Source organism: Epinephelus moara, chromosome 14 (genome assembly GCF_006386435.1).
Source record: "Epinephelus moara isolate mb chromosome 14, YSFRI_EMoa_1.0, whole genome shotgun sequence".
NCBI lineage: Eukaryota > Metazoa > Chordata > Actinopteri > Perciformes > Serranidae > Epinephelus > Epinephelus moara.
In genome coordinates this window covers 36,212,331-36,237,169 of record NC_065519.1, presented here as the reverse complement: position 1 = coordinate 36,237,169, position 24,839 = coordinate 36,212,331, and the positions used below count along the sequence as shown (strand labels likewise).

The 24,839-nt window shown below is 42.0% G+C and overlaps 1 protein-coding gene across 3 annotated transcripts in view; it reads left to right on the top strand.

Annotated features, from left to right (window-relative positions):
- The window catches only part of LOC126400955 (paired box protein Pax-7-like), a 244,405-nt gene that overhangs the window by 208,162 nt on the left and 11,404 nt on the right, over positions 1-24,839 (top strand). For all 3 annotated transcript variants that reach the window (XM_050061969.1, XM_050061970.1, XM_050061968.1), the window contains exon 8: positions 5,732-5,999. In XM_050061969.1, coding sequence (XP_049917926.1) covers positions 5,732-5,999 — 268 coding nt within the window. The remainder of the gene's footprint in view (positions 1-5,731; positions 6,000-24,839) is intronic.

Genomic DNA, 24,839 nt, shown 5'->3' with positions numbered 1-24,839 from the left:
AGGAAATTGCTATATTTTTGCCGTAAATGGTCTGATCTCCATCAAACTTCAGATGATTCATATTAGTCCTGCCCTGAAAACATTTATATGACCATATTTCCTGATACTCACAGTGCTACTTAGTGGTGACAGGAAGTAGGTCTCAAACACTTATCTTTTGATTTATCTGAAAGTTAAATGCTGTGGTGTATATTTGATGTATAAAAACACGATGTATAATTACTGCGCTCTCCAACTCCCTCTAGTGGAAAGAGGAGGTGATACAAAATGTGAAATATGTAATTCCAGCACTGTATCAGGGATATTCCAAGTCACTCCTGCATGCGATGTCTGACTTTGACAGAAATGAATTGACACGTCAGAAGACGTCCTGCCAGCCCCCCCCGAGTTGCGTGAAGGTGCGAGGGCCCGTTCATCGCTGCTTGCAGCTTCAATTATTAGGGCCCGAGCGACGACGAAGTCGTCCGCGTAGTACCCTATTGTAATCGTGCTGTTTATTATTATTTATTATTATTATTCTTTACCCGACTTTGTGTCCCAATTTTGCCCCTTTCCCAAATTTCAAAATGCTTCTAACTTTCCACATTCATCTGGCCACATCCGAAATTCGATATTTTTGGGTGGTTGCAAATGGTCCTGAATTTCCACCACTAGGTGGCGCTATAATCAAAGGAAGTGCGTTTTGGGTCATAACTCCCATATACTTTGTTGCACATTCAAAAACCTTATATCCACGCGTTCAGTGAATTGTGCTGAATCTTGTGATATAGGCCACGCCCATTTCCGCCTACCGTTTTTTTTTGTGCAAATTCGCAAAATGTCGCAAACCTACTTTTTCGAACTCCTCCCAGGCAATTTCACCGATTGGCATGAAACTTTGCACACAGCATCTGTGGACCCTCCAGACAAAAAGTTATTAAAAGAATTTTGATATTCCAAACAATACTCAAGTTATTAAATAAGAACTTCCTGCAGATTTCGTTGTAAACGGGAAGTGCTGCATATCTCTACATTGGTGTATCCGAATGACATGAAACTCATTTACTACTTCCCCATGAGCCCCTGAGGCTCTGTGCAAAATGTCAGGCGATGACCACCAGGTGGCGCTCTTTAAATTGAAGTATTTTATATCTCAACATCGGTTGGGCGGATTAACACGAAACTTGGTATAATTATTTTCAGTGCCCTCCTGGTGGCCGTCTAATTTAATATTTGGCACTGTGCCAACACCATAACACTCATGGAATTAAAATTGATAGGGGTGGTATAGACTGGCCCCTGTAACTCACACACCAAAAATGACCAGCAGGTGGCGCTATTTTCAATGCAAAAGCGTTTTTGGCTAATAACTCCCACATAATATGTTGCACATTGTTAAACCTTCTATTTACGTGTTCTCTGAATTCAGCTGAATTGTGTGATGTAAGGCACGCCCACTTTTGCATTAAATTTCCATTCGCTAAATCGCAAACAATGAAAAACCTACTTTTTTGAACTCCTCCTAGGCGATTTGACTGATTTGCACCAAACTTTGCATGAATACAGTCGGATTACCACAACACTTTAGCTAATTGTGTTTCATGGCCTGATGAGGGTTTGTGCAAAATTCGGTGCAAATCGGCCAATAGGTGGCGCTCTGGTGGCAGTCTAATTAGTGTCAATGGAGGTAAATTGGAAAATCTTCAAATCCTCTTCAAAACTCATCAACTTTCAACCTCTTCTTGTCCCTCATACTTTGAGCTAGAGACACCATGTCAACTTTTAAAGAGTCAGAAGACCCTGAACGCATTAACTGTACATAATTATCTATCTTTATCTTTATTTCGGCCATGACCAATACTCTTTTGTTTATGAACACTGGTAGATAACTATCTTGCCACCAGGTGGTCTTTGGCTGCTCCTGACGCTACCGTCATAAAAACAAGAGACGAAGAAATCTGAGTATCTGATTGAAAATTGATACACAGGACAAGAATGGCGAGCTCTTGATTCTGATACCTTTAAATGTCAGTGCCTGCTGTTTTTAGATCGGTGGGACAGAGCCCTCAAATCTAATCAATTACACCATCAAATGACTCCAAAACGCACGGCTTGTGCATTCCCCACGCTATAAAATAATAATGTATAATTAAGTAACATTACGACACATGAAGCAAATACTCGGAACTACTTTCTTCAGTAAACCACTGGGCGGAATGACACAGTTCGTACCTGAGACAGTGCCGTAGTTATTGCTTGCAGCCTTGCATTTGCGGTATCGTCAGCTGGACGCAGCAGAAAGTTTGAGAAAAGTTTACAGAGTGCTGTTGTAAATCATGGTTTACACATGTATTGTAAAAGGTTGCGGTAACAAGCCGAAGACGTGGAGCAGAGTGATGTATACAGACAGGACGAAACAATTTGTGCTGGATATCGATCCCAACACGCCTGTGGAAACAGTCCGGTGTTATGTCCCTACTGGTTTCCAATTTAACTGGTTTCCTTACCGAACAGCTGCAGATGTGCTTCGCCTCTGTAAGTGAGCACTACGTACCAGCGACATTAAAAAAGAAAGGAAAGAAAATATGATATACACAAATTTGCGTCAAGTTGGACTCGATTTCACGTCAACGTCACTTTTTAAACATGACAGGCTTTGTCATAGTGTGCAGTGTTGTGCAGACTGTAATGTGGCACTGAATATGTTTGTAGACTCGTGGAAAAAAAACAAGAAACATTGATAAATATGTTTGGGTATTTTCAAGGCAAGCCGAGGGTAACCAGTTGTCTCAGGTCAGCCCAAATCAAAATGTTACCTGGATGCTGATGTAATTTTACTAATACCTGAGGAAAGCCATGCACTCTGTGAGTCTCTGTGGCTCACACAGGTAGACGTGCGGTTTGTGTTATATTGTCTTTTGTTGACTTGAAATCAAGTCCAGCTTGACGCAAATTTGTGTATATCATATTTTCTTTCCTTTCTTTTTTTAATGTCGCTGGTACGTGCTCACTTACAGAAGCATATTCGCTGTGGTAGATGTGGGCTGCGACTTTAAAATCGCCAGTAATATGTTGTGTATGTTTGTGAATTTGTGACAAATCTGCTGACGTAGGCGAAGCACATCTGCAGCTGTTCGGTAAGGAAACCAGTTAAATTGGAAACCAGTAGGGACATAACACCGGAAAATGTTTGTTTACGAGGACTACAGTGAAAGGATGGAGCGCAGAAGCTCAGGGGTGGTTCAAACGTTTTTCTTGAAAGATACTGTCTTTTCATCTGTCGGCATCACAAAACGAGCAGGCGTGGTAAGTGAACTACGTAAAGAAAAAAAAACCACATATGTTGTGGCTCTTGTGTTCTTAAAATTCTGAGATTATCCTCCTTGTGAAATGGTATTGAAATATCTCTCTTGCAGATCAGAATCAGAATCGGTTTTACCGAACAGATGTGCTGTTGTCCTTGTATTGCTATTTGAATGAATCTGACTATGTGAGGCTATTCCATATTTTATATGGTATAAATGGTAATTTTGCCATTGAAACAGTGTATATATTATTTTGATTCTTTTCTGTTGTTCAATTATGTAAATCTTAGAGTGCTGTTTCCTATTTAAAAGATGTCCTTCCTGCGCTCAGTATGAGCCTGATGAAGTGAAACGCGTTGCTCTGCTCTATTAAATCTTGATCCTCTTTCAAAGTCCTGTCTTGTGTGTGGTATGTAGCCACAACATATGTGTTTTTTTTTTCTTTACATAGTTACTACCAGTACAATATTTACTGCTAGTGAGTTGTACATGCAACAGTCTGCATACAGTATGCAATTCACTATTGCAAAAATAAATTGAACTCATGGGAATAATAAAGTCTGTATCTATAATTGTCATTTAATGGCCATAATTCAATCTAAATGGAAGCATCTAACTGGATTATTTTAATATTGCCTGTAACTGTAATACAGGCTGAGTTAGGCTACTTAATGTTTCCAACTGCCCAGCATCCAGTACAGACAGTTGTAGGCTGTTTTTGTTTCATAATAATCATTATGTGGAAAAATAATTAGTTTGAATTTCTGTCATTGAAAAATATTTCGTTTTCTCTTTTGTAATGGTAAAAAAGAGCAAGAGAAAGAGAGAAATTCCCACAGACTCCCTGCAATGATGCTAACTGACATGTCATTCAACACAATGTTGCTCACCTTTTTCATTGGGACGGGTTAGGGGTAAAGTTATGGGGAGACAGGATTGCTGCTTCTGACTCATCTGTTGTTGAGTCTGGTAAAAGGGGCAGGGACAGCTGATTTAATATGAATATCTTGCTAAACATTTACCTGCACTGATTAAATTTAGGTTAAAAAGGAGTGAAATGTAGGCTAACAATAGTCTGTAGCTAGCTTATTTCACTATGGACATTAATTAAGCTAACAGCTTAATTTCTACCACTCACAGACTATAGGCTACCCACCTTTCTTGGCGAAAAACTGTCTCACATATTGACACCCTTTCTTTTGCCTCTCCTCTCTCTCCTTTCTCTTTTTCCTTTTTTGAAAACCGGATTTTCTTTTAGTACTAGGTAGCATGATGATGACTGTAGCATTCTAGTGCAACTGCTGACTGCTGCTAGGCACCATCACCGTCAGTACGCTAAGGCAGGACCAAACCATTTCATGCAGATACAGGGGGTGGTCAGTGGTGGTCAATATGGATGTTTACTTTTTGGTCAATGGGGATATTTAACTTTTACTGCCAAAAACAAGTAAAAACAAAGAGATCATTAATTTTATTACTATATTTAAAAAAATATATATTCTTAATGATGATGGTTTAATAATTTTATCGTCAAACAACGTAAAAATACGTCCACTAACAGTGAATTGTTTTTAAACACATAGGCTCGGATTGTTAGTATAATTACTAAGTATAATTATAATATAAGTTAGTAAAATTATTAAGTAGTAGTAATTAATACTTATTAAGTGCACAAGTGCGCTAAGTGAGTTTACACTGCACAGTAGTGGAAAACGCAATGTACTATTGGCGCACTCAAAACAGTCCAAATGTATATGAATAAAAATTCATTCATTCATTCATACAGCAGCACATTTTAATTAGCACTGACATTGCAGCATAGTTTGGTTTATGTGTGGGTGGAGATAGCACTCAAATGTTGGGGATAATGCTCCACCATCCGTTTGCAATTTGCCGTTTAAGAAGAAAAGAAGAAGAGGTGGTTGGAAAAATAACTGTCACTTCTGGTAGGTGCAAAACAGATGTGCGCAATTTGAGATAAATCTATCCTGTTGAAATTAGTACACCATGCAACTAGTTTGTAGTGTACTAATGTACTACATTGAAGTGTAATAATGAAAGTATGTGATTTGAGACACACTCTTGGTCTCTACATAGTTCTGGATATCTTCACTGAGTTTCATCAAGATGGCTCCAAGACAATGTAATCAATAGCCTATTTCCTTCTAAGCCCCGCCCTTTGCAAAGACTTTCCCATTTTCTGCATATAAAATAGTCCATCCTGATGGCCTCACTTGTCCAAGAGGCTTTTTTGTATAACACATTGAGTTGTCCATGCGTGTCAAATTTCTAATCAATCAGACTCATGGTGCGGCCTGTCCTTTTTTTTGTTTTTCTTTTTTTTTCTCTTTTTTGGGGCTCACCATCAGGCTGATCAGAATCAAATTTCAAATTTCCAGTTATGGTGCAGAGTTCCATGTCTCAGTTCTTCTCCTCTGTGTTTGCAGGTGATGAGCATCCTGAGTAACCCCAGTGGAGTTTCCTCACAGCCACAGCACGACTTCTCTATCTCACCGCTCCACAGTGCCTTGGACTCCTCTCCATCCAGTGTCATCTCAGCAAGCTGCAGCCAGCGTTCAGCTGAGGCCTCCATTAAGACAGTGGACAGCCTCCCGTCATCCCAATCCTACTGCCCCCCCACATACAGCACCACTAGCTACAGCATGGACCCAGCTGTGGCTGCTGCCGGCTACCAGTACAGTCAGTATGGCCAGAGTGAGTTCTGAGTCCTATTATTTCAGACTAAACAAACAAACTCTGTCTTTTATGACTCCCTGTCACAAACTGGTAGAGCACAATCCCTTAAGCCCCATTTCCACCAAACAATTTCGGTATGGTACCTTTAGAACCAAAAGTAACGCTTCAGACATGGTATCTAGACCCTAGCATTTCCACTGCAAACAGTGCACTTAAATGTGGGCGGGATTGTTGTCACTCACTGCTGTGTCCAGCACTCACAACATTTCCTCATTACCTGTGACACAGAGGGAAGTCTGCACCTCATTTGTTATCCACAGAACAAGGCTTTTGTGCATTTAGTCCTTCTCAGGCTAACTAGGGGGTTTAATGCTGCCCGGAGAAACAGGTTTTTTTTCTCCGAGTGAGGATTAGAATGTATGCAGTAGATATAATCTGGCCGAAATTAACATATACAAACACTTAAGGATTCACTCATTACTAAAAGTGTATGTCATATAAAAACTGAAGTAATGGTCAGAGTTGTCATATGGAATACTTAAGGTGTTGATTGATTCACGTCATCACCTCCTGCATTGTGTAACATTACAAGTTGATGTTCCACCTTAAAAGTTGCCGGCGGTCAGCCCAGTAAATTAAGTTGCTTTTTCTCCGACTGCAGCTGCTGTGAGAGGTAGTAAAACATCCTTTCATTTTATAGTTGTAGTTAACTAATGCCTCAAAACTAGCCACTGCTCAGCCCTGAGCAGAGTGACCGTCCACTATTGCCCAATCAACTGACTGCAGTGTTCACAGCTCCACCTTTTAGTATCAAATCTGTGTGCTAGTACCCCAACAGAAGGGGTAACAAAAATGGTAATGGTACGGAACGGCTCTATTGGTACCATCCACAAATTTTTGCAGTGGAAACAGAAAAAAAGTGTGCCAAACTGAACTGTACTGTATGGTACTGCTCGGTGGAAACGGGGCTTTAGTAAGTGAGTACCAAATCCCAATTGTGCCAGCAGGTCCTCAGGGCACTGGGCACGACACACGTGCCACCTTAATTCAGCTCTTGTGCGTGGTTTAAGGTGTGACACACTGTGCCCCAAATAATATTTGATTATTTTATGAAACAGACACACCTGGCTGGTCTAACAGTTTATGTGTCACTTGTGTGTGTATTTCTCCTAATTGATTTCAGGGAGGATCTCACAGTAAACCCAACCTGTTAACAGCAATTGATTATGTATTCCACTGGATTTACCAAGGTGCTGCAATATACAACAATCAGTTCTGCAGTGAAAATTTCCCACCTCTGAAGATCAGGGTACAGTGTAATACTGTTGTCTGGCCCCCAGTGTGTGAAGCTGTTTTGGAACCACACCAGGACAAAATATTTACTATAACACTGCTATTCAGCTGGGTTTAATGGTTGAGGGCCAGCTTTACCTTGGTGCCCTAAAATACCCTTTTGGTATTCAACCATGTGTAGGAACACAACCTACACAAAGGGGTTAAATGTAGCAGTGCACTGTGTGTACAGTTTAGGATGTTTGACAGTGAAAAAAATCTAACAAGCAAAGTTAGCAACCAAAGTTAGCCTCCATCAGAACCTGACCGGGCTGACTTAAGGTGGACTATTAAAGGATAACTTTGACACTTTTCAACCTGGACCCTATTTCCCTGTGAAAATTGGTCAAAGAGACTGATGTGAACTACAATTTTTGAAACTGGTCCAGTATTGAGGGAGCTGCAGCGGACGGGAGCCGCAGCGGACAGCAGCCGCATAACAGGCTGTAATGAGGCAATTGAACTCCATCATTGTATGTCCATTAAAAGTGGTTATTTTCACCACATACAGGCTCAGTATGTTTTAAGTGTTTGAAGTGTTTCTTTACCTTTCACTTTATCTGGTTTGTTTGTTATTTCCTTGTTAAGCAGAAGTCTCCTCCTTAAATATCATATCACAAGATGTCACTTGTTGCAGGAGAACAACAGTGGAAATGTGTTAGATCTTTAGAGATTATAATAACCAGAGTAGTGTACAGTAAACGCACTGGATTTCGGTTATGTGGATGAGGCTGTTGAATTTGCCCGTTGCCTGTATTCATGTGAGCCGGAGTATATGGATGAAGAGCGGATGTGGAGAGAGAGCAGGAAAAAATGGCAGCAGAGGGTGAACCAGCAGAAAGGAAGCTGAAGGTGTGCCTGTGGGTGAAAAATGCCAGTGTTGTGTCATCAGCTGACACTATCTCTGCTACAGTGTGTGTGCGTGTGGAGAAAATGTAATTATGCTTTGGTATTATACAACCTGTAATATATGTTTATGATATTTTATGCCTACATTTGCCCTTCCTGTACATCAAGTAGATATCTACTGGCTATGAATGACAGTGGAAATGTTGGTTTTTGTACAAGCCCCTATACACGGTCTTTTCTAATAAGATAATCATTTGTTATTCCCACAGCAGAGAAATTTCTAGTGTTACATCAGCAAAGAGAATAGTGTAATAACAAGAAGCATCAGCAAGATGTAATGAATATGTAAACAGTAATCGGCCATCCCACATTAAGCAGTCCTGTCCAAACTAAAACGATAGTCCTGTTGGTCAACGAAACGGAGCATTATATTTCTATATGAATTAACAAGCGGTTAAGTTAATCACACATTCACTCCGCTCGGCGCTCTGCTGCTCAGTCTCCCCAGCCAGAGTGCCAAGAGAGTGCTTTGTCACTCCAAGAGTGCAGTGCTCCGGATAACCGAACGATACATGGCAGGCTTTGTGCCCTCATCATTAGACTGATGAATAGTTAGTTTTGGTATATGTATGTATGTATGTACGTATGTGTATGCTTGTTGGTGTTTTTTCCTTTTTAACATTTGTACTTATTTATTTGTTTTTAACCGACTCTGTATGTTTTAATATGCACTGTCGCTCTCCGCAAATGAAGTTCCTAACGGAAAATAAAGTTCTTTGAGTTGAGTTGATTCCAACAGCTTTACAAATTTACAAACAGTCCAGTTGAGTATTTCTGAATGCACCACTTGTATTACCTTCCTCCACTGTCAAAAACAAGCCAAAAGAACTCTTGCCTTGCCTTCAGCTAAGCCCCGCCCACCAAAAAACATCATACTGTTTACTAACAGTGGAAGGGTCTAATATACTCTCTCCAGATCTCACTTATGTTTACACTGTTGTCTGACTGCAACAAGTGGCATCTTGTGATATTTCAGAAGGAGACTTCTGCTTAATGAGACAATAACAAACACGATGGGTCAGGTGAAAGATAAAGAGATACTTCAGACACTCATAATAACAATCTGAGCTGCTCTGTGGAATAACCACTTTTAATGGACGTACAGTGACAGTGTTCAGTTGCCCTGTGTGCTTCAACCTCTGGCTGCCAGCTGATGCCCGCTCCCTCCATACTGGACCAGTTTCAAAAACTGTTTTTCACATCAGTCTCTTTGACCAATTTACATGGGGCCAAATGCAGAGCCGGAACTACATTCGCACTGACAATTAAAGGTAATGTACCTACTCATATGACTATAGGGATTACGGCAATAGGCGAATTTGCCAAAATGTCGAACTATCCCTTTAAAACCATCTAGGGTCATGACTCAGTCAATGCACAAAATGCGGTAATGACTGCTTAAGATGGGCGTGGCTTATTACAATAAATCAGAATTCTAGACATTTCACATTTCAAATTTCAAAAAATTGTAGTAAATCACACATACATCCTAGAGAGCTGTTTTTTTTCAGTAGCCTACATCCACTGAATTTCCTCACTGCAACCTATTCAGAAGTCCATCACTATATATTTTTAAGATAATGCAAAAGCAATTTATGTCTATATCTCCACAAATCTTTGATCAAATGCAACCAAAATTGACACAGACATTCATTGGATAATAGATATCACATGTTTCAAATGGATATTCATTCACGCAGTGATATTCATTATTAATATATTCTATTGCCACCAAAATATTTTAGGATAACTTTCACACTTTTCACATAGTGGCAGTATGTATGTTTAAATAGACATGGGAAGCCTTTCAGATCTTAAACAAGATAAAAATTGTATGTAAATGTAGCAATGTAAAACATGTTTTGACAGAAGGTCATGAGCCATGCCGAATATTTCTGAAAAAGCTTTATATATGTTAACGGAGAATAAGCATGTAGTGATGACCCCAATGAATTATTTTAATTGAACACTGAGTTTTGGTTTCCATCAGTTAAAAAAGAAACAAGCATTTAAATGTTTACAATCTGCTCGGATCACAATAAATGCAGCTTGTAGCTTTAATTTATGATGTGAATTTTTTTTGTGAAGTTATATTGTTATTCATTTATTCAGATTTATATATTGAAGTACACTTTAAACTGTGAGGCTTTAATATATTGTTCAATTTCAACGCTAATTTTGCCGTTGTAACAAAAACAAAAAAGGCATCTGTACCATTTTAAAAGTATTGTTTCCATGCTGGTATCACTGAGAAAAAAACAAAAAAAAAACAACAATACCCAACCCCACATGCAGTCTCTCTTTGGCCAAGCCATTTGTTGGCTTCCAGATGAGGAAAATTTATTCACTGTCTAACAGCCATTTACTTTAAATAAAGTATGACTCTTTTGGGGCCAGTGTGTGTGACATAGGTGGCTGTGGCTCATGAGGTAGCACAACCCTCTATTTCAACTTCAACTTTTGTTTATTTAAAGTGCACATCATCCAGACAACCTCTACAAATCGAAATTTCAGTGGTTCCCAGTCTCACTCCAGAGTTGTTGAAAACCAGCCCTTGGTCAGTGACTTCTGGCGTTAGACACCAATGAAAAAGCCATCCTTTCACATCGGCATGATATGCAGTCAGTCACTGTTATTGTTAAAAGGCGCCCAACGGCATCAGGGGGAAATGCAGCAGGATGACAACAAATGTTAAGGCGACAAAAGTCCAAGTAAGGTGGGTAGGAGGGGTGGTGGATGGGTCCAACAACCACCTACTTTCAACCGGGAGGCCGGTGTTCCCTTCTTTTTTCATAAACCTGACCATGTGTGTGTGTTGAGAAAATGTGACCATGTGCATTTGTTGTTGAAGGACTTCAATTTGCAATGTTGTACTGACATAGAGACTGTATGGTACATTTCCTGTAAAAAAAAAAAAAATCCAGTATGATTGTTAATGTCACAGCAATAGCTATAATGATCATGTGACATTGTGGTTTGGCTATGGCCCTCCACCCCACCTCCCCCTCCTGCAGACAGTTTACTTCAGACTTTTGACTCTCCTCTTGTTTTAATGCAGGAAGCTCTTGACAGATTAAAGTACATGTTGCCAAAATAGCTGAGGTGTGTGAATATGTGCGTGTATATGTGTTTGTGCATTTGTATTAGTGTTTGTTATTGGATAGGCTCAATCTTGGAGGCAGAGGACTTTCAGTGTGACTGCTCAACAGGGATTTAAAGTATAAAGCTGGTTGACAGGAAAAACAGCTTCCTTTAGAGGACATCCCTAAACCCTTGTGAAACACACAGACGCACACACACACACACACACACACACACACACACACACAGCTCCCCCACTTGCTGTCTGGGTGAGTGGCATCTTGGCAGACAGACTTGCCCACCCATAGGTGCTCTTCTTTCTCTCATTCCTTAGCACAGAGTGACAGCTTCCTTTCTATGCACGCTGGCATCCTAACTGACATGCCTTACTTATCTCCCCCTGATAACCACAGCATGCACACACATGCACACCCAAACACACCGTCTCACATCACATCTGCTGTCAGCCTTCCTCTCTCCTGCCCTATAAAAGAAGTTATCACCAGTTGAACCAGGAGGGGCAACATCCACCACTCAGACATGCTGAGCGTTAATGCTGGCTTTCCAAGAACCACAGTTATTCTAGTGACTACCTGCCTCTCTGTCCGTCTGTCAAACATGTCAAACACATCAATAAGCAACACTATTCCACATTACATGTTCCTTCGTTACCATTCCACTGCCCCAAATACTCTGCAGTCGGTAGCAGAGGTGTACTCGCAGCTCTCCACGTGTATGACCTATTGAAAACTCTCATAAAATTAGTTGGGCCACATATTGTGCGTTGCAATCTCTCTGAAAGTACTACTTTGGACTACAGTACTGATTCATTAAATTAGCAAAACAGCTATACTTACAGATACTTCGGATATGTAGCCTTGTAACCTTCATATATCCATGTTTACTTGGTCAGCTAAACAAACACCCCAGAACTGGATCAAAACTCCAACAAAGCATAAGCCTTCTACTATCTGGAGATATCCATCCTTGCCCCGGCCCGGTACATACAGATGGCTACGACTGCTGTAACTCCACAGCAATGTCAGAAAAAGGAATTTCTACAAGTGAAACTGCAGCCAGGTGCAAAACCATTCTTCCTCTGGTACGCATTTTCCAGAGTGTCCAGTTAACATCGAGCTATGAGTAACATGGCTGGTCGTCTTTACTGCCCGGTTGCTGTGGGTACTCTGGTGTCTGTCCAGTGCGGTGGTGCGGTGGGCCTGGATGCCCAGAAGCAGGGCCGGTGAGCTGCTGCAGGTGACCGTGTAGGGTGGTGCTGCGCTGGCGAGGCACTTGGAGGCTGGCTTGTTGTTGGTGAGTGCTGCGGTGAAATCGGACCACAGTCATCATCAGGCGGGTGGCAAAGAGGGCCATGTTCAGTTAAAAGCAGTGCCACAAAGGGATGAGTGTTTTGATGACTGTGAGCCAGGCGTTGCATGTTTTTATTTCAACTACAACAAAAACTCGTATTACTGATGCAACAGGATGATGATAAATCCAGCTATCACAAAAAAAATGGAAATGGAAAGTATTTTAGACAGTTGATAATTAGAGGTTAAGGTTGGACCCAAAAGCAAAGCCAAATGGAATAATGTGTGGACACTTAAATATATGTGGTATTAAGTCAAAAAGTGACCATATTCAACATCTCTTAATTGACTCTAACCCTGACTTTCTTTGCCTGTCTGAAACTTGCCTTCATGAATGTTCACCTTCTGTAGCCTTAATGGTAGCTGGTTATGATATTTACAGAAGGGATAGGATGGGTTTAATTTTTTTTCTTTTATACTTTATTAATCCTTGAGGGGAAATTCAATTTTTTCAATTCATTTTTTTCTATTATTCTATCTCCACAAATGTCCTTTGTCCTTATTACAATTTACACACACCCCTCAGCAAATAATGATTTTTATGAAAAGCTTGATAACATGCTGAAAGAATGTCATTAACAAAGAGGTTATCATTATGGTTGACCTAAATGTAAACTGGGAGGTTACATACATACATAGAAAAAAAAATCTGAAACAGATTACAGACAGGCTGAATTTATCACAGCTACTCCAAGGGCCCACAAGAACAACTACTTCTACCAGCACGCAGATTGATTTCGTTTTTAGCAACAGACCGGAGAGAATTTTAAAAACTTTTAATATGCTGGCTGGACTGTCTGATCATAACATGATCTTGGCGGCCAGGAAGCTGAGTAGTAAGTGATTTAAACCCTCTGCTGCCAGTAAATCTAATAGAATTCCAAAAAGTTAGCAGGACAATTTTAAAACTTCATTCCAACAGCTTAACTGGAATGAGTTGTTGTCTGGAGCTAATCTGGAACAGGATTGTATGACATTCTCTAGCAAAAACAGAATATTATTACTGAAGCTACTCACAAGATTAAACATAGGGCTAAAAAGAATAGTCCTCCTTGGATAAATTATGATAATTTAAAATTGATTAAAGAATGTGACTTTGCTTTAAAAACTGCCATTAAAACAAAATTAAAACATGACTAATACCACTAGACTATGATGAGAAATAAGGTAGTGAAGGAGATCAGGAAAGCTAAGGCAAACTTTTTATAGAGCTATAAATGAGGCTAGAGGAAAAACAAAAATGACTTGGAATCAGTTAAAAAAGCTGACAGCACCATAATGCACCATACAACCTATGAAATTAATCTTAATGGAAACCTCTTAAGCAACTCAACTTAAATAGCAAATGCCTTTAATCACTATTTTGTTGATTCTATAGTTTAACCAGAACAGAGTGTACCCAGTGAACACAATAGAATCTCCCTTTCACATAGAAAACATCACTAAGCCAGAAGTTATGAAAATCATCAGGTCCTTCAAACCTTCCAGAGCCAAGGATGTGTTTGGGATGGACACAACTATGCTTAAAGACCTTGGTTCACCATTAGTTAATCCAATAGCTTCTATCATCAACCTCTCAATAACCCTTGGTCAGTTCCCAAATGCATAGAAATCTTCTATTTTCACTCCAGTCTTCAAATCTGGTGATCCACACTCCCTATGTAATTACAGGCCAATCCATATTCTTCCAATAGTATTTAAAGCCCCTACAAGGAACTTTAATTTTGAGTTGATTTTGGCGACCCTGTGGACAAAAGCGGTAGTGTTTTGCCGGAATGAAGCCTACATTTCCCATGAGCTCTAGTGCGTATTGTCATGAAGACGCTTACCTGGCCCGCGCATGTGTTTGTTTTGGGGATGAATGAAACAACAAGACGGGAAAGCTTTGCCCCCGCTCCCATCGGGGATCCCAGCTCACCTCTGCCGTGCCCCAGCTCTTCCCCTCTGGCGTAAGCACCACTGCCGCCGGGGTAAACGCAGCTGTCGGCTGGTAAGGCTGAAGGCCTGTTTGGCGAGCACTTCCAGCACTTCCACGGCTTCTTGGACTGAGTATGGAGCAGTGCCTCGCCTCTTTATTTCTCGGCACTCGTTGGACCCTGTTGACGCCTGGCTGGTACCTGTCGTCGGCCCGGATGAGGTGTTCCGGCCCCGTGGCCCCTGCTCTCCTCATCCCCGCTGGCGCGGGTTGAATCTGTGCAACCTGCGGCCTTTGTGTGTGGCTCCCCGGACAGCTAAAGCCGTGGACCTGCCGACTCCTGCCAGGATTGGGCTGGTAAATGCTAGATCGCTAGCGAACAAAACGTTTATCCTGAAGGATCTCCTGACTTCCCGAGGATTGGATTTTCTCTGTGTGACTGAGACGTGGCTGACTGTTGGTGAGTCCAGTGCTTTCACAGAACTTTTACCTGATGATTGCTGCTATTTTAACTCCCCGCGGACGTCGGGTCGAGGAGGAGGAATAGCGACTATTTATAAGAGTCACTATAAATCTAAGCAGCTAGGTAAGATGACGTGTGCCGTCTGAGTGCCGTAAATCGTTTCATCCTGGAAGCGACCTGGGATGGACCCGGACACAGTTTCCTAAAGGTATGTATATACACTCTATAGAAATAGCTTATCTTCACACCGATGGTCTCATTTGCTGTTGTAGGTCACGCACAGACATCAGCAGAAACAAGAGACTTTTGCATATCCCCTTAAAAGTTCCTTGTGGCGGCTTTAAGGTCCCGTTTATACAACAACGATTTCAACTGAAAACGGTAAACTTTAGTTGCGTTTTGGTGTAGATTCTACTGTGGCAACTCTACCTCGTCACGGTCACTGTGTATCCCAGAATGGGTGCTGAAGTGTGGGCGAGAGGAGCGGAGAGGACCGCGGAGGTCAGGCAAAGCGGGCCGACACTGTGTAACCCAGAATGGGTGTTTAGGTGTGGGTGAGAGGAGCGGAGAGTACCGGCAATAATAATAATAATAAACTTTATTTTTATAGCACTTTTCAAAAAACAAGTTCACAAACATAAAAACATAATACACAATTCATCCCAGTATTACAAAACAATCAAAAATAAACAGAGATAAGACAATGAATAATAAAAGAAACAGTAAAAGCATAGGTCGGATAAAACTTATTAGTTAAAAGCCATGTTATAAAAGTGAGTTTTCAACAGAGTTTTAAAAGACGACACTGAGGTAGCTTGTCTGATTCCCAAAGGAAGTGCATTCCACAACTGTGGAGCCCTTACAGCGAATGCCCTGCTACCTTCAGTCACAAGTCTGGATCTGGGGACCAAAAGTAACAGCTGGTCAGCAGACCTGAGAGTGTGAGGAAGGGTGTAAGGGGTAAGGAGATCAGAATGTATAGTTACCTGGGCTTCATCAGTCAAATTAAGATAAGATAAGATAAGATAAGATAAGATAAGATAAGATCTTTATTGTCTCCCTTAGGAGAATTTTGTTTTGGACCTGCAAGAGACCACCCACCGTCCCACAGCCACCACATATACAGACAACATATAGTTAAAAAAAAAAAAAAAAAAGTGGGATAAATGAAAATTTGTACCTGTTCAACTTATAGTTGGGTAACCTGTACCTTCTGCCTGAAGGCATCAATTCATACTCCTTATGGAGGATATGATTCGGGTCTGTAGTGATTTTTTGGCCTTGCTTCATGACTGTCTGCTCAAATATCTGCTGGAGGGAAGATGGGGGCAGCATGCCAATTATTTTACCTGCCCTCTTAATCAAGTTTTGAAGTTGTGATCTGAGTTTGACGGTCAGGTGACCAAACCATGTTGTGATGCCATAACGGATGATAGTTTCAATGGATGATCTATAAAACAATAACAATACATTTTTATCTACTCCATGGACCCTGAGCCTACACAGAAAATAGAGACATTGACTGATTCTTGAACACACATTGTCAACATGATAAGCCCACTGTAACTGAAAATCAAAATGAATGCCTAAGTACTTGTACTTGTACTGTAACCTGATCAACTCTCTCCTCATTAATAAAAACTGCATTATGATCACCAATGGACCTTAAGCGTTACTGCCCAACACTGATTTTAATAAGAAAGTAGTATTTGGGTATAGCAAAAAAATTTAAATAAACTTCAGGTTGCAGCCTCCGCTCGGAAAATTAAATGGTCCTAAAACTGCGGTCCTGAAACTGCAGACTCCGGTACTGCAGCTTTACCTTACTCGATTTTGTGGCTCTGTGTGAACGGAGATCGTTTCAATAACGTCGTCATATAAACGCAAAGGACAGACTTTTCCATTTTTAGAGAAACCGTTGTCGTCTAAACAGGGCCTAAGGTTGCTAAGAAATGGGTAGCTGAGCAGATCATTTTCCATCTCAGTAACAGCTCTGTGTCTCTCCACCCAATGCAATTCGACTTCAGAGCTAAACAACTAAAGCAGATGTTGCAGCTAAGCTCACCAGTTCATGGCTGAATGAATGCTGCCTCCAATGGAACACCGTCCTGTAACCAGTAAATTATTAAGGGATTTCAAATTTTGACGGGATGCTTCTATTTTAAGCGGTGCAACTTTTCTAGTGTTTACGGCACCAGTTTAGCTGATCAGAAAATGCACAGACCAATTGCATGTGAGTTAAGCCATCCCACGTGATGCCACCCAGCCAATCACATCTCTGCATTCCAGGTGATAAATATTGCGACTCTGAATACAGTCAGATGAACGAGGTGAGAGATGAGTGTTAAGTGGAAAGACATCAGAAATATTGAAGGATGAAATATAGAACAAGAAAATGATAAAGGGAGAGAAGACAAGTGAACAAGGGACAGAGAGAAACAGAGGAGGAGACGAGTCAGTGTGAGACAGGGAGAGAAGACAGAAAGGCGAGTGCGCAAAAGACAGAGAGAAACAGAGGAAGAGACAGGTAGAGAAACGCAGAGGAAAAGACTGCAGAGAAAAATAAGTACGCATGGCACTCTCTAAGAAGAGAAAAGTGGACAGTGAAAACAGAGCTTTCAACCCGGAATGGACAGACTCGTTTCATGTTCATTCTTCCCACTGAGAGCACAAAACCAGTGTGTCTCATATGCTCAGAGACTGTCGCTCTCATTAAAAGTGGCAATGTGAAACACCACTATGAGACAAAGCACAAAGTTTTTCGACCAATCATACCCTCTCAAGTCTGAACTGAGGTCACAGAAAATAAGCAGTCTCAGAGCCCCATATGATCAGTCAGCCAGGATCCTGACCCATTCATTCACTGCCCAACAACGTGCTCATGAATGTTCCCTCAGAGTTGCTTGGGTTTTGTTTTTCACAACAAAAAAACATTTACTGATGGAGAGATTGTCAAGGAGTGCATGAGTGCAGTCGCTGAAACCTTACTTGAGGGAAAAAAGGAAGAGCTTTGTGACAAAATAAAGCAAATACCCATGTCAGCATCATCAGCCACAAAGTGAAATATTTACCCAGGATGTGCTTGCCCAGTTGGATGAAGCCATTAATAAGGCACCATGTGTAGGCTTAGCTGTAGATGAGTCCACTGATGTGTCTGACAATGCTCAGCTGTTAGTTTATGTAAGGTTCTTTGACAAAGACAAGAAAGTGTTGGGTAAACCTGTTAGGTATTACTCCGCTTCAGACCAGTACAAGAGGAGAGGACATCTACCTGGCCATTAAGGAGATGTTAATAAAGCAAGGAATAGAGCCAAAACAAGTGGTTCAATAACCACAGATGAAGCCCCTGCCATGATAGGGAGAGAGAAAGGAGTTCTGGCGAGAATGACGGAGGACAATCCTGACCTCATACCTTACCATTGCACAATTCATCAGTCTGTCCTGTGCTCCACTCTGTCAGATGAATATGCTGAGGTGATGAATACAATGATGAAAATGATACATTTTCTTAGGGCATCCTCTTCCTATCAGCACCACATGCTCAGAGAATTCCTCAGAGAAGCTGATGCAAATGCTGATGATCTTTTGCTGCACAACAATGTGAGATGGCTCAGCAAAGGCAGGGTGTTGGAGCGCTTTTGGTCCATCAGAAGGGAAATAGCAGCTTTCTTGGCAGAGCTGCGAAGTCAGAAGGCAACACAATTTTCTCTCATTTTATTAAAAGACGAGAAAAGATGGATAATGTGGCATTTTTGGTTGATATAACTTCACATCTGAATGAACTGCAATTAAAGTCACAGGGCAAGAGTAATTCAATTTGTAAACTGATGACAGCTGTTCGCTCCTTTCAGAGGAAAGTTGAGGTGTTCAAGGACGACCTGCAGGGAGAGTGTGCACACTTCCCAGCTGTGCAGGAACAGGTTCAGGGACAGAGACAGAGAGATGTGTCTTCTTTTGTTGACTTTATTGATAAGCTGATTGTGAACTTCAGCAAATGTTGTGACAGCTTCAGTTTTCGACAGCAGCTTTCTCATCATAGATGTCAGGGGGGTCTTAAAGGAAGTCACACACTTCAGGTACGCAAATGCTGGGCCTCTCCAGATGCAACTGGTTGATCTCCAAGCAGTTGTGGCCCTGAAAGAGCAGTTTGGATGAACTTATCCTGCCACTCTGAGGCTCCAAATGGTCTCTGAGACAGCTTTCCCAGGTCTGAGGAAAGTAGCCCTGTACATATTGACCATGTTTGGCTCCACATACAGCTGCGAGGCAGCTTTCTCCATCATGAATACTATAAAAACTAAATATCATTCCAGGCTTACCAATGAGCACCTGCACATGTGCATGAGAATGGCCCCGACACCATTCCAGCCCAGATTTAAAATCCTGGCAGGACAAGCTTGAGCCCAGTTCTCTCACTGAACAACCAAAAGTGGGAACAGTGGGAAAAAATGGGAGAGAAAGAGGAACTCTAAAACTGTTCAATTGTTATTAATTGATTATAAAATTGGTTGAGACTGTTAAGTAAAGATGTCAAACAGTTAAAGAAAATGGAAGATATAAGCAGTTGCTACATTTTATTTCATTTTTTCTAAAATTAAGCACTTTATTTTAAGATACACATTTTATCAAAAACTATTTAATTTATTTTCTCCATTTTATTAGGGACCTCGGCCAATGGCAGAGTTAACCCCAAAAGTGCCAAAATGGGCTCTCTAGCACCACCTAGACACACAAAAATGGCCACTGCAGACTATAGGAATGTCGTAGAAAGATCAAACCAAAACTGGCTTGTTTGTGTGACCTACAAATCACACACTGACACCCCTGACCTAAATCCAACAGGATGTGAGCTAGTGTCTCTGAAAGTAACATGAGCAAATGTGGAGAAATTCTCAGCTGTGAGCTAGAGTGGAGAGCAGTCTAAAATTCATATGAAACTTTTGTCTTTAACTGTCTACATGAGCTGGAGGCCGAAACGGCATGAGTCTGAGGTTCCGCCCAACGCTGCTTGCAGCTTTAATTTTTAAGTTTATATCTGTATAGTTCAATGTTAAGTGACAGTAAATATTGTCGAAATGTTTTTGAATCGCACTTTCTTTACTTGGTTTGACAGATGTACTTGCAGACATTGATACAACTACTAGGCTACCTCAGTATATATCACACGAAATCATATCGCAAGTTCGACATTATGATGTTCTGGACCTTTGCTTTAGGAAATTTTCTCCAACTGGACCTCTCTGAATTTTACTTGAATACCCCTGCTGTATAGCAAGCTCACAGGCTAACCATAGCACTTTAAAACCACTTGAATTATTATTCAAACAAGCATTCAAAACACTAGCAAAAAAACAAAACAAAGCACTTCCATCACTGCCCAATTATATATTAAAAACAAAACAAAAAACAGATTTTAAGTAGGGGTGACTTAATGAAATGTGCAAGACAAAGTCTCAAAAAAGGAAAAAATGATCCGCACACCAATAGAGCTCCCATTAATCCATGATTTATTTTCTGTCAAGTGACATTTCAAGCAACGCAGGCTAGACAGGATAGTCAGAGTCTCCAATGGCTTAGCTTCACCACCACTTGAAGCCTATGTCAGCAGAAGAACAAATATTAATCATATCACTCTGGGCTCCATAAGAGGAGATTATACGATTCCATTGAGGAAAAGTTCTTTTAGCCAGTCAGCATGGTCTGTAAGAGGTTCAAGAGAGTGGAATGGAATTCCAATACATATGAGAGAACTAAACACTAGGGATGCACCAAAATGAAATATTGTGGCCGAAGCCGAAGCCGAATAAAATTAAACGCTTGGCCGAATACTGAGTACTGAATGCCGTTGTTTAGTTTTTCATTAGTTTTTGCAGATGAACCCCCCCCCCCACCCCCCAGATTAGTGTTGTAACGGTACCAAAATTGGGACCCACGGTACGATACAGATGTGCCTTTTGTCATTTATAAAAAGTTAAATCACTTTTCTATAATACATCAATGATATTTCAATGGAATAAATTACTTATTGACTTATTCATACTTCAAAAATGGCATCAATAAGTGATTAACATAGGGGAGATCAAAATAAAATAAATAAATAAAATAAAAATCAACCAAAAATCAACCAGCCACCCTCCTCCCCTGACACCCCTGGGTGTGCGGTCAGATCCAGGTTTCAGCTCATTTATTACAACAGGTGGTATTGAAGGGGGGGAATGGTAGCAATTGTGCCGCTGCTTTATATTTAGACAGAAACACACAACTTGTGTCATTATAAAATGAAATACAATCATCAAATGATAAGTAAACGATAAATCTATGACTGGAACTAAAGGAGTTAACATAATTGTCAGTCATTTTGGCTTAGCATCTTAGCAACATAAATACCACCAACATAAATGTACAATGCACTGAGAAACTCACATATTACGCAGTTTCACAATGGCTATCAAAGGGTTAGCTGCTCTGTGGGAAGGCTGCTGCTGCTGCTGGCAGGAGAAAAGACTCACACTTGATGCCACTCTCTATATATAGGCTCTGCCCAACCTTGCTCCTCCTACTTCCTGCTCACACAGTTCCTTCTTCTTGCTCATCAAAGTTCCTCCTCCCTCCTGCTCTTCACTACAGCAACCCCACACATATGATGTTCATATTTGATTTCTGTGAGGAGCATTAGGGGGTGTAGTGTCCTCTTCCGAGATGGCAGGTAAGGCAACCAATCTACATACAGGGTACTTATAGGTCCTTCCTTTAATGTTGACCTCTACTACACGAACTTTACTGTCTTGACTTGGTAGGAGACGTTGGACCCTTCCTATGGGCCAGAGGACTCGATTACCATGACCACGGTGGATATGGCAAGGTTGGGATTGTCCGTGAGCCATTTCTGCCTTAGCTGCAGGGTAGGAAGGTAGTATTTGATGTACTGAGTCCAGAAGTGGTCTGCCAGAACTTGACTGTGGCGCCATCTACAGTTGGACAATAGTTCTGTGTCTCTGTATATGACTTGTGGAAGGGAAGCATCCAGCCGCCCCATGAGAAGATTAGGGGTGACTGGGTCTGGGTCGGCAATATCAGAGGACAGATATCCAAGGGGCTTGGCATTCAGAATTTCCTCTACCTCTGTGAGAACTGTTCTTAGTACCTCATCTGTGACAGTTTTACCTCCCAGGGCTGCGTGCAGTGCAGTTTTGATGGCTCGCATCTCTCTTTCCCAAGTTCCTCCAAAGTGGGGGGCATGAGGTGGGTTGTGGATGAAGCAGACTTTGTATTTGGATAGATGTTCTTGCAGTATTGGGCTGAGTTGGGTAAAAGCCTCCTGCAACTCTCTCTCACCACCATTGAAATTTGTGCCTTGGTCGGAGATGAGTTCATAAGGGCAGCTCGGCGGCTCATGAAATGGTGGAATGCCATAAGGAAACTGTCAAAATCTAGCCGAGCCAAGGTTTCGAGATGGAGGCAGCGGGTGGTCTGGCACTTAAAGAGGATTCCCCACCTCTTCTCATGATGACAGCCAACCTTGACCGTAAAGGGCCCAAAACAGTCCATGCCAGTTGAAAAGAAGGGGGGCTTAAAAAGGCAGAGTCGTGAGGGGGGTAAGTCAGCCATTTTGGGGATGACAGGTTTCCCTCTCAGTTTCCTGCAGTCTAGGCAGGACAGCTGATGCTTCCGGATGGCTTGACGTCCTCTAAGGATCCAGTAGTGCCGGCGAACTCCAGCGAACACTCTCTCAGGACCAGGATGGAGAAGTTTACGGTCATATTCTCCTATGAGAAGCTGAGTGACGGTGTGCTTAGGATCTAACACTACAGGATGCATGGTACAGAGCTCAAGATCTTTACTTCCTCTTAGGCGTCCTCCCACACGGATTAGACTAGTTGCAGGATCAAACTCAGGTGCAAGGATACAAAGGTAGCTGTCTTTGTGAATAGGCTTATCTGACTGGAGCAATAGGTACTCATCTGGAAAACTCTGCTGCTGAGCATGTCGCAAGAGAAGGTTTTCAACCTCAGCACGTTCAAGGGGATTGGAGGGAGGAGTCTGGGTACTGTGGAGGTTATGGGCTGTAGCATCCACAAGGTCATTCCAGGATATGAAGGCTGTGATGTCATCGGGAATGAAGTTTGAGGGTGTATGGATGTGGCCGCAAAATGCTGATTTTCATAGTTCACATGCAGCTACTTCCGGGGCACTAGGGGGTTGCATGGGCCACTGATCTGATGGCAGATTCAGGAAGGGAGGTCCGGTGGCCCAGCGATTGGGAGCTACTAGGTCAAGCAGCCTCTTGCCTCGGGTAAGATCATCTGCTGGATTCAGGGGGGATGAAACATACCTCCAATCCGCAGGGTTAGTGAGCTCTAAGATTTCCGTTATCCGGTTGGCAACGAACATTTTGTAGCGGCAAGTCTCTGAGTTGATCCAAGTGAGTACTGCAGTGGAGTCTGACCAGAGGACTGTGCGGTTGAAGGGAAGGGTAAGTTCTGATCGAAGCAGTTGGGCCAAGTAAGCTCCAGATAGAGCAGCACATAATTCGAGGCGAGGCATTGTCAGCTGACGTTTAGGTGCTACTCTTGAGAGGGCCATGATGAAGGCCAGGTAGGTATGTTCCAGTTTATTCACTTCCCTCAGGTAAGCCACAGAGCCATATGCCTTTTCTGAGGCATCACAGAATACATGCAATTCCCTTGTTGTATTAACCTTGTCTGATGGGCTGTAGCAACATGGGATTTTGATCTTATCCATATCGGGAAGTTCTTCCTCCCAGGTCTTCCAGGCTGACTTAATTTTTGTTGGTAGGTTCAGATCATCCCACTCCCGCTCCTTCAACCACAGCTGTTGCACCAGAATCTTTGCTTGGGGGATGAAAGGGGTGAGCAAGCCAAGAGGATCATACTGGCTGGCTAGGACTTTGTAAATAGTCTGAAGAGTCAGGGAAAAGTACTTGACTGATCGATACCTGTAACCAAGGCTGTCTGAAGAACAGTGCCAGACCAGTCCCAGGGTTCCTTCTTGAGGTTCTGCGCAGTTCTCGCTCAGCCAAAGCTCCGAAGAGGCACACCGAGCATGTGGGGGCAGAAGTTGGACAACCACAGGACTATTGCTGGCCCACTGTCGGATCTCAAATCCACCTATGGCCAGGAGGGTATGGATTTGTTCCAGAAGTTCCTTAGCCTCATGAACAGAAGGGAGTCTATGTAGACAGTTGTCCGCATAGAAGGAGTGTAGGACAGACTGCAGGACATCCTTGTTACTTAGCGGTAAACTCTTCACATGGTACTGCAAGGCATATATGGCACAACAGGGACTGCAAGTGGTACCAAAAGGAAGAACCTGCCACTCATAGACACTGGCTGGTTCATCTTGTTCCATGTGTCTCCAGAGAAAGCGGAGAAGGGGTTTGTCTTCTAGTCTGACCTGATGAAACATGGATTTGATGTTTCCGCTAATGGCATAACGGTGCTGCCTGAAGCACAGAAGGACACCAGTTAGTGACGGGCCCAGAACTGGACCAGGAAGAAGGTACTCATTCAGACTTTGGCCTTGGTACTTGAAAGAACAGTTGAAGACAAGGCGATGTTTGCCATTATACTCCACGAAATGATGAGGGATGTACCAGGACTCACCGGACTGACTTTCCTCCTGAGTGGTGAGACGTTTAACATAGCCCTCCTGTACCAATTTCTCTATCTGATGCTCATAGATAGCGGCTCTATCAGGACTGCGGACTAACTGCCGCTCTGTGCGGCGAAGGGAGGCCATCACTGCTGACTTGGGGGCTTGCAAGGTCG